Source organism: Dasypus novemcinctus, chromosome 3 (assembly GCF_030445035.2).
Source record: "Dasypus novemcinctus isolate mDasNov1 chromosome 3, mDasNov1.1.hap2, whole genome shotgun sequence".
Classification (NCBI taxonomy): domain Eukaryota; kingdom Metazoa; phylum Chordata; class Mammalia; order Cingulata; family Dasypodidae; genus Dasypus; species Dasypus novemcinctus.
In genome coordinates this window covers 150,484,248-150,498,778 of record NC_080675.1, presented here as the reverse complement: position 1 = coordinate 150,498,778, position 14,531 = coordinate 150,484,248, and the positions used below count along the sequence as shown (strand labels likewise).

The 14,531-nt window shown below is 42.8% G+C and overlaps 1 protein-coding gene across 6 annotated transcripts in view; it reads left to right on the top strand.

The window, feature by feature from the left end:
* Nucleotides 1–14,251, top strand: part of PTPN9 (protein tyrosine phosphatase non-receptor type 9) — a 103,390-nt gene extending 89,139 nt beyond the window's left edge. For 5 of the 6 annotated variants that reach the window (XM_058294559.1, XM_004473490.5, XM_004473491.5 and 2 more), the window contains 5 exons: nt 3,457–3,523; nt 8,978–9,056; nt 10,000–10,150; nt 10,604–10,811; nt 11,532–13,400. In XM_058294559.1, the coding sequence (XP_058150542.1) occupies nt 3,457–3,523; nt 8,978–9,056; nt 10,000–10,150; nt 10,604–10,811; nt 11,532–11,746 (720 nt within the window). In that variant the 3' untranslated portion in view covers nt 11,747–13,400. Of the gene's footprint in view, nt 1–3,456; nt 3,524–8,977; nt 9,057–9,999; nt 10,151–10,603; nt 10,812–11,531 lie in introns of all 6 variants that reach the window. The other variant, XM_012530990.4, reaches the window with a different exon arrangement.
* Nucleotides 14,252–14,531: the final 280 nt, after the last annotated feature.

Sequence of the window (14,531 nt, the reverse complement as noted above, 5' to 3'; positions counted from 1 at the left end):
TCTGAATCTAGTTTAGTCTAGTTTAATCTGAAGACCATTGTAGTCTCTCTCATTACTGCAAACATTGGCATGGGCTTTATTTCCACAGTAAATGAAGGATTTGGGTTTACTAGTGAATTGTTCACCAGATTTGCTCCTGGAATTTTAGAGCATTAGTCAGTTTCTACTGGACATGGCCCATAACCTATTGTACTTGGTTATCCCTGCCATTTCAGTTTTCCCCAAGTCTAAACTTTATTTCTGAGGTTTCTTTTTTTTTTTAAGATTTATTTTATTCCCCCCATGCCATTGTTTACAGTCACTGTCTGCCTTCTGTGTCCATTTGCTGTGTGCTCTCTGTGTCTGCTCATCTTCTCTTTAGGAGGCACCGAGAACTGAACTTGGGACCTCCCATGTGGAAGAGAGGCTCTCAGTCACTTGAGCCACCTCAGCTCCCTGGTTTGTTGTGTCTTTCCTCTTTGTGTCTTTTTTGTTGTGTCGTCTTACCGCACCAGCTCGCCTTCTCCAGGAGGCACCGGGAACCAAACCCAGGACCTCCCATGTGGTAGGCGGAAGTCTAGTTGCTTGAGTAACATCCAGTTCCCAGAAGGTCATTTTCAGTTTTAATGTTTGATGATGATTCTGAAATTTCTGGTTTTATTTTATTTTATTTTTTTTAAAGATTTATTTTATTTATTTTTCTCCCCTTCCTCGCCCCCACCCCTGCCCTGGTTGTCTGTTCTCTGTGTCCATTTGCTGCATCTTCTTTGTCTTCTTCTCTTGTTTTCAACTGGATGGGAATCTCTGTCTCTTTTTTGTTGCGTCATCTTGCTGTGTCAGCTCTCCATGTGTGCGGCACCATTCCTGGGCAGGCTGCACTTTTTTTTGCGCTGGACGGTTCTCCTTATGGGGTGCACTCCTTGCGCGCATCAGCACTGCATGTGGGCCAGCTCCACACGGGTCAAGGAGGCCCGGGGTTTGAACCGCGGACCTCCCATGTGGTAGACGGACGCCCTATCCACTGGGCCAACTCCGATTGCCATGAAATTCCTGATATTAATTCCCAGTGCCATCAGAGACAAAAATGCTATAAATTGGTTTCTTTCATCATTAGGAAATAATTCTTTGTTAAAGAGGTGACACTTTTCTTCACAGCATGAAGATAGTTCCTGGGGGTCATAGCTTATAGCTTACTTACATCAACACTTACTTAGAATCAACATATAGCAGTGTTGATTGGCATATAGCAGGTAAATTCTCCATACTTTTCTATGACTTCTCCTGGGTCCTGGAGAGGTATACTGTTTGAGAGTGCTGACTGAGCAGACGATGGGCTTTGGCTGACCATGGGAGGGTACTGGAGGGAACAGTCTGGCTGGGAGTGAGTGAAACTTCTAGCATGTGGGTCTGCTGCAGGGGGGTGGTCCAGTAGCTCAAAGAGGTTGTCCAAATCCTGGTAGAATATTAGTAATATGGGATCAGTACTTTCTGCTGTGGGAGGCGAGAAGAGCAGGAAACTCTTGACTAAATAGTGGACTAATAAGTCAGTAAACTGACTGGCTAATAAACACATACCCAAGTCACACAGGTTTGGCCATGAGGAGCAGATGTCATCTGAGGATGGCAGTGGGGTGCTGACAGTTCAGACTGCTTTCTTTTTTTTTTTTTTTTTTTTAATATTTATTTATTATTATTATTTTTTAATTACATTAAAAAAAATATGAGGTCCCATTCAACCCCACCGCCCCTGCCCCCCACTCCCCCCACAGCAACACTCTCTCCCATCATCGTGATACATCCATTGCACCTGGTAAGTTCATCTCTGAGCATCACTGCACCCCATAGTCCATGGTCTACATCATAGCCCAGACTCTCTCACGTTCCATCCAGTGGGCCCTGGGGGGATCTACAGTGTCCCGTAATTGTCCGTGAAGCACTATCCAGGACAACTCCACGTCCCGAAAACGCCTCCACATCTCATCTCTTCCTCCCGTTCCCCACACCCAGCAGCCCCCATGGCTACCGTTCCCACACCCATTCCACATTTTCTCTGTGGACATTGGATTGGTTGTGTCCATTGCACACCTATGTCAAGTGAGGGCTTAGATTCCACATGGGTACTGGATGCACTCTTCCTGCTTCTAGTTGTAGACACTCTAGGCTCCATGTTGTGGTGGTTGACCTTCTTCAACTCCATGTTAGCTGAGTGGAGTAAGTCCAATAAGTCAAAGTGTAGGAGCTGAAGTCTGTTGAGGCTCTGGGCCTGGGTCAGACTGCTTTCTATGCTTCAGTGTAAAAAGAGTAACCGTGGCCTTAAGTGGAATCACACACAATATGTGGTATTTTGTACCTGGCTTCTTTCACTTAGCATAATATTTCCAAGGTTCATCCATGTCATAGCAGTATGTACTTCATTCCTTCTTATTGTCGAATAATTCTCCATTGTTATAGACATACCACATTTTATTTATCCATGCATCAGCTGATGAACATGTGGGTTGTTTCTACTTTGGGGCTATTATGAATAATGCTGATATGAATATTCTTGTACAAGTTTTTATGTGGACATATATTTTCAATTCTCTTGGGTAATACTTAGGGGTGAAATTGCTGGGTCATGTGGCAACTCTGTGTTTAACCCTTTGAGGAACTGCCAGAAGGCTTTCCAAAGTGCTATACCATTTTACATTCCCACTAGCAACATAGAAGGGTTCCAATTTCTCCACATTCTGGACTGCACTTTTTATTTTCTGTCTGTGATTATACCATCCTAGTGGGTATGAAGTAGTATTTCAGTGTGGTTTTTATTTATTTCCAAGATGGCTAATGACATTGACCATGTTTTCTTGTGTTTCTTGGCCATTTGTATAATTTATTTGGAAAAATGTCTATTCAGATTCTTGCCCCATTTTTATATTGGGGTTGTCTTGTTATTATTGAACTGTAGGTATTCTTTATGTACTTTAGCTACAAGTCTCTTATCAGATATCTGCTTTACAAATATTTTCTCCCATTTTTTGGGTTGTTTTCTCACTTTCTTGGTGGTCTCCTTTGAAGCACAAAAGTTTTAAATTTTGATGAAGTCCAATTTAACTATTTTTTCTTATGTTTCTTATGATTTTGGTGTCATAGCTGAGAATGCTTTGCCAAACCCAGGGTCATAAAGAGTTACTCTTGTATTTGGTTTAAAGAATTTTCTAGTTTAACTTTTATATTTAGGTCTGTAATCCATTTTGAGTTAATTTTTGTGTACACTGTGAAGGAAGGGTCCAACTTCATTTTTCTGTATATGGATATCCAGTTGTCCCAGCACCGTTTGTTGAAGCCTAGTTTTGAAATGACCTTTTCACTCCTCATTTTCTACTTGACAGGAAGAGAATATCCTCACCTTGAGTTATATTTATCTAATATATCATTTTCTCACCCAAATAGTATAGTCCATGCAGGTAAAATGAGATGTCTTCTTTTTATCTTTAGACAGATTACATTAATGCCAGTTTCATGGATGGTTACAAACAGAAGAATGCTTATATTGGTACTCAAGGTAAGCTGGTCTGCCTCGCCCAAATTGATTTTGTGAGTGGAATTTCTTGCCCTGGATGATGGCATAATTTATAAAATAAATGGTAATTTAAGATGATGATGTAGCCTCTAGATCCTGGTGTTTTGTAAAGATTTGGGGGTTATTAGGGAAGGTAGTTGAGAGATGTAGGATTTCTGTACCACGTGCACCTGGAAACTCACTGCATAGGATAAACTGGAAATTTGGACAGACAACACTGCTGCCTTCAAGTTTTTGGGTTTTTGTCTTAGTTTTACCAGTCCAAGGGAGTGGGGCATCAAAACTTACTGGCCAGTGTAGGAGGCCAGAAATGGCAGTGGGGCATACCATATAAAATCTGGAAGCTACCTGCCTTCTTCTCTGTACTCTCTCCTTCCTCAAACAGTCCTTTTGTAGTCAATCCAGGAATGGATGTTGCTTTCCTAGAGGCCTCTTGCTGCCCCTTTACTGTAACAGAGCATTGCCAGAAGTTTTCTCACAGGGATAGTTGATAGTGAAGTACTGGACTCTAGAAGAATTTTGAGTATCTGTAAATTCATCTATGGGTTTCAGTGCCCGTCCTGACCTCTTCCCACCTGAAGGAAAATACCAGGTCTTCTCCAAAGAGGGTGGAAAGAAATCTCAACACTGGAGGGCAAAATGTATCTGCCACATGGTCTTGAGGCCCTTTTACCATTGCAGAGCATGGCCAATAAGAGATCTGGCAGATACCACCTTAACCAAGTGATTAAACTTAATATCACCAATAATGGGGCAACAGACATTATACACTTTCTAATATGATGCAATGGAGACTGCCCAGTATCACCCATGTCATCCATTGTAAGTTTTCTAATCTAGTCCGATCATGAGGAAGCTAACCAAAAACAAATCCAGATTGTAGGACATATACAAGAACATTGGACGGGACTCTTCAAAGTTGATGCCATGAAAAAATTTTAAAAAATTTAAAAAAAGCACAGGGAACTGTTCCAGATTAGAGGAGACTAAAGAGGCATGATAACAAAATGCAGTGTATGATCCTTGATTGGATCCTCAATCAAGAGAAGAAAATAAAAACTACTAAAGGTGAACTTTTGGGAAAATTAGAGACTGTATATTAGATAATACTGTTGTATCAGTGTTTAATTGCCTGGGTATGATTATGATATTATTATATAGGAGAATGTTCTTGTTTCCTAATATATCTTCAGGTATTTAGGAGTGAAATGTCATTATGTCTGCAACTTACTTTAATTTTTTTTTTATTTTTAAAATTTAAAAATTTATTTCTCTCCCCTTCTGCTCCGCCCCCCCCCCCCCCAGTTGTCTGTTCTGTGTCCTTTCACTGTGTGTTCTTCTGTGTCTGCTTATATTCTTCTCGGCAGCACTGGGAATCTGTGTCTCTTTTTGTTGTGTCATCTTGCTGCGTCAGCTCTCCATGTTTGTGGCGCCACTCCTGGGCAGGCTGCGTTTTTTTCACGTGGGGCGGCTCTCCTTACGGGGTACACTCCTTGCGCATGGGGCTCTCCAACAGGGGGGACGCCCTTGTGTGGCACGGCACTCCTTACATGCATCAGTTCTGCACGTGGGCCAGCTCACCACACGGGCCAGGAGGCTCTGGATTTGAACCCTGGACCTCCCATGTGGTAGGTGGATGCTCTATCAGTTGAGCCAAATCTGCTTCCCTGTAGCTTACTTTTAAATGGGTCAGTAAAAAAGAAAATATGTACATGTGTATATGTAGAGAGAAGCAAATATTGCAAAAGGATAGCTTAAAATGACAATTTTTAGCTAAAACATGTATGGGCACATTATAGGATTCTTTAAACTTTTCTGTAAGTTTGAAATTTTTCAAAATAAAAGTTGAGGGAAAAAAAAAGTGTAAAGGGGTCTTTAGATTCCTGGCATCTTGTCATTTGGTCTGGTGGTCAGAGGTTTATTTTTTCCCCTAGGAGGGATCACTCTCCCCTAAAGGAGTCCTTTTTAGAGTCAAAAAGGAAAGAATAGAACCATCGGGAAAGAATTTTTAAAAATATATTTTTATTATAGAAGTTGTGAACCTAACGCAACAGTCATGCACATGTACAGAATTCCCATACAACAACCCTTCACCAACATACCACACCATTGTTACAGATTATGAGATAATACCATCATACCATTACTACTAACCATGGTCCACAGCACACACTTGGCATATCTCTTCCATACCCCCCACCATTAACTCAGTATGTCTTTGGCATTGATGCAGGAATATTACAGTATTGCTGTTAACTCTACTCCATAGGTTACATTAATTGTATTTTTCCCATGCTTCTCCACATTCCCATCACCCTATAATAGTGACATGCATCCATTCTAGTTCACAGAAGGACGAAGGACATTCCTGCATTTGTACTATTAAACACAGTTCTCATCTACCTCTGGGTTCATTTGGAAAGGTTTTGAAGGTATAGGATATGAAGTGATCTGCCTGAGATTATGGGTTTCATTGAGAATGGTGGCCTTTTCATGGATAGGCTTGTGGAAGACAAAGATTGGCTCTAGGAGGCCTCAGGTTTAAAGAAGAGGGCACTTTCTAGAGTTGCTAAGTATACAGGAATTGAATTCCTTAGGCTCACTGCAAAGGCCCTGTACAGAAGAAGAAACTCTTCCAGAAGTATTCCATGATTTCTTCAGCGAAGCATTGATTATCTTTAGGAGACCTCAGCATTCTATCAGGACCAGAGTGTTGGTTTGTTTGTTCATTTTAGGAGGTATGGGGACTCGAGCCCAGGCCCTTGAACATGGCAAGATGAAGTTTAACTACAGATCGAGTCAAAGCTAGAGATGGAGAGTAAGGGGGTGGCCTGTAATGTCAAGAGAGCTTGATTGATTTGCCTGGCTAACCTCCTTGATTTCTGATTTTTATTCATAGTAATGTTTTCTGCTAATAATATCTTTCATTTTTGTTAGCTCCTCTTAGGTATCAGGTGTTATTATCTCTAATCCTGAAAGAAACTCTGATAGGAAAGTTTTTATTATTCTTTATTTTATAGATAAGCAAACTGAAGCCTAAGGAGGTTAAGCGACCTTAGATTACATAGCCAGTAAGTGGCAAAGCTGGGATTTGAACCCATATCTGTTTGGTTTAGAAGTCCTTTACATACCAGCTCAGTAGATTGTTTCACTTGTGTCAGCATAAACCTCTGACTTTGTTTTTTCAAAGAAGTCTGATATTAAAGGACCTAGTCTGGGATAAGGGCAAAAATTATAGAAATGCCATAATTTAATTAATCCTCTCTTGTTGGAGATTTAACTCATTTCCAAGACCTCACGTGCTTTTTGTTGTGTCCACTTCTGAAAAGAGAGTTTCACTATCATAAAATGGTAGGGCTTGCAAAAATGGTAGCGAACTAGCAGGCTAGCAGGAAACCCAGGTGACTACTAGGCCAAAATCAAGCCGTGCTTCCCTAAAAGCAGAGTAGAGAAAGCACTGGACAAGTACAAGGAATTATCCTGAGTTGTTTCTTTCTGTTTGAAAGGGAGTTGTTTGCTCACAAGTATCTTCAACGTTCCTGTTGAGTGCCCAGCCCTCTGCAGGTTCTAAATTATAAAAGGAGAACTCGACAATATGGTCTTTGCCCTCAGGATCATGTTTGCTGAGACAATATTGGCCACAAAGTAAAATGACTGATATAAGTCCACATAAATTCAAGAATTAAGCTGTTTGAATCCAGCTGTGCCATCAAGAGCTCAGAGGAGAGGGAACCCCACAAGGAGCGTCATGGTCAGAGAAAGCTTCAAGGAAGAGTTAACACTTGAAAATGGGCTTGAAATGGCATTGAAAGTGAGGGAGACAGCTTGAGAAAGGAATAGAATCAGAAGTGAGCACAGTGTATCTGTATTCTGACGAAGCAGTTTTTTCAGAAAGATTAAACTGATGGAAATATCCTGAATTGACTGGAAAAAAAAGAGACCAATTCATAATAGTAAACTAAGATGGTTTACAGTAGTTCAGACAAAAAATGATATGGTCCTGGACTCAGAGGTGGTTGTGGAATATGGGAACCAGGATGAGGGGAGAGTGGGGACAAAGGCACAAAAGCCAAAAACATTTCAAAGGCAAAATATCTCTAAGACTTGTGACTGACTGTGTTTGGGAAATGAAGGAAATGGATATGTCAGAGGTGACATGACAACTTTTTAAGACTGATTGATTTAAAGAATGCTATTGTTTCTAACAGAGATGGAAAAGTTGAAAGATAAAGCTAATTTTGAAAGAGGAAGCCTTAACTGCAGACATGTTGGACCTGAGGAGGCGATGGGACCTGGAAAGGCAATGTTTTAATTGGCATCTGATGATTATGAGGGTGAAGCTCAGGTGATATGAAAACAGCTGGAGTCATATATAAAAGCATGACTTAGAGATATTGTGGATTCAGTTCTAAATTACTGCAAGAATGAGAGTCACAAATTTTTTGGTTTCCCAATGCATATAAAAGTTATATTTACACTATGCTATAGTCTATTAAGTGTGCAATAGCTTTGTCTAAAAAGCAATGTAGGGAAGCGGATTTGGCCCAACTGATAGCATCTGCCTACCATATGGGAGGTCCAGGGTTCAAACCCAGGGCCTCCTGACCCATGTGGTAAGCTGGCCCACATGCAGTGCTGATGCGCTCAAGGAGTGCCGTGCCAAGCAGGGGTGTTCCCTGCGTAGGGGAGCCCCACACACAAGGAGTGCCCCCTGTTAGGCGAGCGACCCAGTGCGAAAAAGTGCAGCCTGCCCAAAAGTGGTGCCGCATGCACGGAAAGCTGATGCAGCAAGATGATGCAACAAAAAGAGACACAGATTCCCAGTGCTGCTGATAAGAATATAAGTGGACACAGAAGAACACACAGCGAGTGGACACAGAGAGCAGACAACTAGGGGAGGGGGGCAGGGAAGGGGAGAGAAATAAAATATAAAAAACAATGTACATATCTTAATCAAAAAATAATTTTATCTTGCTAAAAAATTCTAACCATCATCTGAACCTTCAGTACTAAATGGTGCTGATAGACTTGCCAATGCAGGGTTGCTACAAACCTTCGATTTGTAAGAAATGTAATATCTGTGAATCACAATAAAACAAGGTATGCCTGTACAGTAGACATTACCAGCCTGGATGTGATACCTGAAAGCCGTGATAAGGCTCTGAGTGGGTGTACACCAGTGCTCCTCACACTGTACTGTACTTACGATTCACTTGGGGTTCTTGTTAAAATGCAGATAATGCATTTCTAACATTCTCCCATATGATGCTGGCACTTTTGGTCCAAGGACCACAATAAACAACAGGGATGTAAAGAGAAGAACCGGGAGCCAGCAACTGACCTTTGAAGTTGGTAGTTGGGAAGGAAAAAGAAGAGCCTAAGAAGGAAAGAAATGCTTCCTAGAGTCATGTTCTTTGTCCTCTCCTTTCATTCCAGGCCCTTTGGAGAATACTTACCGTGATTTCTGGCTCATGGTTTGGGAGCAAAAAGTCTTGGTGATTGTCATGACCACCCGGTGAGCTAATCCCTCTTGTTCCCACTGCCTCTCACCTATACTCCCACTCTTTCCCCAAGCATGGGTGATTAAACAGGGCAGTTAGTAGTGTTAGTCCTATTAGAAATAATGAGGATTAGGAAAGCCACAGCAAAGTGTTTGAGACAACTTAGCTTTTTCTTAGCTGACTCAGAATAATAAAGGTGAGGGTGTGGTGGAGATTGATGTTAACTTCTCAAAGGTTTAATCCATGTCTCTGATGACTTCTGTGCCAGTTACAGTTTATTCTCAAGTTCTGACATTATCTACTGAAGGAAGTACTGGGAAACATGGGATAATTCACTTTTTATCTGGCCTCTGTTTCCAGTGAGCAGCTGTCTTCCTGGCTTCTAAATTACTAGCCCCCTTTGCTCTCTTCCTCCCTGCTGCTTTTGATCATTTTTCTGCTCAGATAATTTCCATCTGTAAGAGATCTGTAAAAAAAGAGGGGTGCAATGCAAGGTCCGGTCAGAAAGGAAGCTATTGATGAAAGGAATCTTCTTGAAATTTTGGTCTATATCTGCCAAAACTTCTGGAATTTACCTGTGTCATTAATGTTATCATTATCATTATGATAATTATACTCCGTTTCAGATGAAGAGAAAAAAAATTAATGAGACCCTTTGCTTAGTTCCTTTCCCCAGGGCACTATTAGAACCACTTCCAACTTGGAGAGCAGATAATAAGAAAAGTACCACTTTTGGGTACTATGGAGCCACCGTGGTGAGGTGCATTTTTAGACCTTTGTAAAACCATCCTGCTAGCATCTTAGGAGCTATGCCTTTCTCAGTCCTCTTATCAGCCCTGGGCCCTTATTTGGGAAGAGAATGGCTAATGCCTGAGGTAAAGCCAGAGGCTTCTGTCTGACCCGTTACTGCTGTGGAGAGAAAGGATGGAAAGCTTATCTTGTTCTGTATGTCTTCAGCTTTGAGGAGGGCGGCAGGAGAAAATGTGGTCAGTATTGGCCATTAGAAAAGGACTCTCGGATCCGATTTGGCTTCCTCACAGTGACCAATTTAGGCGTGGAGAACATGAACCATTTTAAGAAAACAACGCTAGAAATTCACAACACAGAGGTAAGTGCAGGTTTTTCTTTTCTCACTTTTTTGAAGTTGGGGGAGGAACTTTAACTGTAAAGAAAAACTCCACAGGGAATAGTCAGGATACCCAGGAGTTTATGACAAGTTGCTTCTGCTTGTCTGGAAACAGGATCAGGATATTCATTGCAGAGCCATTTTATAGCCATATTGTCTCAACACCATCGTGGCACTGTTTAGGAATAAAGCTTATAAGGAACATAGATCCTGCAGTGTAGGAATTCTGCCCTCTCTAGACATTTAATCCCTTTTGGTCAAGGCATTCCAGGGTTTCTAGTGGAGAAGCAGTTGTGGAGAAAATCAAGGGGTGGTTCCGATAGGTGGTAGGAGCCTTGGTGGTGGGGATACCAGGGTATTAAGAATCTTGAAAAGCCAAGGGTAGTCAGGGGTAGGCAGAAACGACCTCATTAACTTTTGCTTTTTTCCTCCAAGGAACGGCAGAAACGCCAGGTGACCCACTTCCAATTCCTGAGCTGGCCAGATTATGGTGTCCCTTCCTCAGCAGCTTCCCTCATCGACTTCTTGAGAGTGGTCAGGAACCAGCAGAGGTTGGCTGTCAGCAGCATGGTGGCACGTTCCAAAGGACAGCCCCCTGAGCCGCCCATTGTAGTCCATTGCAGTGCAGGCATTGGCAGGACAGGTAATAAAGCTGACACAGTTCTTGGTGCAGCCAGAGGCAGTAGGGCTGGGAGAGGAATAACATCTCTTAGACCATATTTGTGATCCTTTTGGTATCCCTAGTGCTAGGTGCTGGTCAAAATATAACACTTCACAAGCCAGGCCCTCTCAGAGTTCATGCTTTATATATCTCATCAGTGTGGTCTTCTTCTGACCCAGGTCACTGTGGTGGGTATTGCAGTTTCTGCTCCTCCCCATCCTCCCTTCCTGGGGGGTTCCTATGCCTGTGCTGCACTCTCCATTCTGAAGCCAGTTTGTAGCTTTTCTTTAAAGAGGAAATGCGCTGCAGGGACTGCTGGCCTTCCCAGTTCAGGCAGGAAGAATGGGTTTGTATTAGACTGTAGGGGGGAAGTTGTAGTCTCTCTGGAAATTAGGGCCCATGTGTGGCAGTGCTGTCAGCCTTTCTGTCTGGGATTGAAGCAGGAAGTTTTTCTGTTCCACTTTCCTACTTATTTTACTTATGCCCCATATATCTCCTGAGAGATAAGAGGCCTTCTCATTTCACTGGTCTCCACTACTCCCTCTGGCCTCCTCAAGACCCTTTAGTCCTCACGCCAGCTGACCTCTTGGCATGAGGTACTGTGTCTTTGAATTCATTCATCCAGTCCTGCCAAGGTTATTTAGGTAAGGGGAGGGAGAAAAGGAGAGGTAAACCAGGTGTGACCATTCCTTCCTTCTTCAGGTACCTTCTGCTCACTGGACATCTGCCTGGCACAGCTGGAGGAGCTTGGCACCCTTAATGTGTACCAGACGGTGTCCCGCATGAGGACCCAGAGGGCCTTCAGCATCCAGACCCCTGAGCAGTACTATTTTTGCTACAAGGCCATCCTGGAATTCGCAGAGAGGGAAGGCATGGTGCCCTCCTGCCACAACCTGCTGGCCATGGAGGGTCAGTAACTGTCCCACAAGCCTCCTACCTGCTGGCCAGCCTTCCTTAAACTACCCTGGACACCGCTGAGCCTATAGGTTGCCATCAGTTACCCTGAAGTCATGGACCAACCTCTTTCTTGTGTTTCCTGGCACACGTGTGCATGCAAGGCAGCCTTTCCCTTTGGCTAGATAGATGTGGTAAAATTGCCACTAGAAAGGGCCAGCAGCAATGTGTTCTTAATTCCTAGCACCTGCTATTGAACTGTGCCTTATTAAAACCAAATTGTGGCTATCTATTTTTGCCAGGGGCCCCCACCTGTGAGGTAAGTGGGGAAGGAATTTCCTTCCCCCCTTCCCAATGCCATTCTCCTAGAGGTCTTCTCTCTCCCATTCCTTCCCTTTGCTAGGATTTGATGAGGAGGTTTGGTGTGCATCTGCCTTCTTAAGAGAGCTTGACCAAGTTACATATTCTAGAGAACGTCCTGAGTGCCAAGCACGTTTATACCTGGGGCGTGTATTCCAGTCTTTTCTGTCATTCAGTATGTGTGTGCGTGTGTATATGTGCACTTATGTTTATGGGTCCATATGTATGTGTGTATATAATATATACTGTATGTGATAATATGATCGTATTCTATAAATACATATACACACAGATACTCCTTTGTAGAAGTTCCTGGGGCTCCGTGTGCAGTACAGGCCTCTGTGCTTCTTGGATCCTACTGCTTGTCCTGGAGTAGCTGGGGCTGGGGATCATGTCTCCTGTTGTCAGACCATGGAATAGTGGAAGAGAACACACATACATTCCCCTATCCATGCTCCTGCCACAGGCCCTCATCCTTAAGTTAGTTCGTCAAGGATGCTGCCTGCTGGAGCCAAGAATACTAGTCTGTAGTGACACTGGTTTAATTCAGCATGAACTGCCCTTTCTAATGACTTTTCTCTGTTTACTTTGACAATTTTGGGAACAGACCTCCACTGTGATTCCAGACCCTCTCCTTTCTCTCACTACCCTTGGGGATGAGATAAGGGGTAGAAATGAACTCACGAGCAGTCAGAGCCAAAAGCAATCGGTACGAAGTTTTAGGGCAAATCCAGACCTGAGAGAGGGGAAGAAATTACTATGTGAATCTTTCCTGGGAGGATGAGCTAAGACCCCTTTTTCTCTTGCTGGAGTGTTCCTTTCCTTATGCAGCTTGGCCCTGTCAATTCAGATGCCCCATCTCTCGCTACTTACTAGCTTGCCAGACCCTTGAGCTCAAGGTGGGTGGGTTCTCTGTGAATGAAAAACTTAACCCCATTGGGTGAGGCTGTCCCCTGCGATCACTGTTTGCCCCCACCCCAACTGCCCAACTTGGCCTTACCTGTTCTCAGCCGTCTCAGTCTGATGTGCCAGGGATGGAATCAAGAGTCCCCAGTACTCCACATCCACAAGAAAATGCCAGGAACCTGTAAACCATCCCCCATCACAGAAGATGAGGTTGGCAGCTGATGAGACCTCAATAATTTTATACTGTAATAAGCTCTTTGAATGTGTATATTCTTATTTTTACAAACTTTTCATTTTGTATTTAACATCAATGGACTGAGTCAGATTCAGAAAATAATTGTAAATGTTCATATTTAGTATCTTACAGCGATACAGTTTTGTATTTACATATAAATATATCACATGATCAAACCCTTTTAGCTTCATCAATTCAACAGTCTGGGGCTGGGAAGATGAAGAGGGGATCCAGGAACTGGTATGGGAGGGGTGGGGAGGCAGGGATGGACCCAAGGCTTGAGAGTACCTGAGGCTCCCAGTTCTGAGGGCTACTTACCTTGCCTGGACAAAGGCAACCAGCACCAGTTGTATGCTTGCTGGGTACCAAGCTTTATGCTCAGTACTTTTTCCTCCACTACCCTATTTAAGCCTCACAGCAATCCACAGAGATGGTATCCTTCTTCCTTTTTCCATCCACCCATCTCTCATTTCTCAAGTCCAGTGTGTTAGAGTAATTTGCTCTAGGACTGGCACTTAAGTCAGTCTGTTTATAAAGTCTTTGGTCTCTTCACTGCATCACCTGTATCAAAGATCAAGGTAGTGTTTTGTCTTTGGAGACTAGAGTTTTTTTTAGCTCTTCCTTCAGAGTATGAACAGTTCTTAAGTTCTAGCCATGTAAGCTGACTAGTTATCTTGAGCTGATGCTGCATGTAGTGGGCCTGAAAAGGACTTAGGGTTGGTGACTGATTTTCCCAAGTAGGGCCTCACAGTAGGGTCTTTAGATCTGGCAGAATCCTAGAGGTCATTCTCCCAGGGAAGTTGCATGCATATGGTTACACTGGTCTTTGGTGCTCTCTCTAAGCAGAACTAGAAACTTTATCCCTATAAGAGCACTTCCCATACCACATAGCTACTCTTATCCATTGTTGGTCAGTGAGAGCCTGCCCAAGTGGGATACTTCTTGCCTGTAGAATGTGTAAATATTGGGGTGTTTTGAATAATAATGATAGCAGCTAACATTTAATAAATGCTTACTCTTCTCCAGACACTGTTTGAAAGTGATTTCTAGGTATTATCTCATTCACTCTCACAGTGACCTTTTAAGGTAGGTATTGACAGAAGAAAGAACTAATTTACCATAGCCAAGAATCTGGACCATATGACTCCATAGTACCAGCTCTTAACTCTTAAACTAAACTAGGATCCATCCCTAAGGATCCATCTCCTGTTTTGCCAACACAATTTTTTCTTGAGTTTCTTAACCCTAATGAGGAGCTGCAGTGTAGAGCAAAAGATGAGCCTGTTTTCTCTTGGTGAGCATAAGAA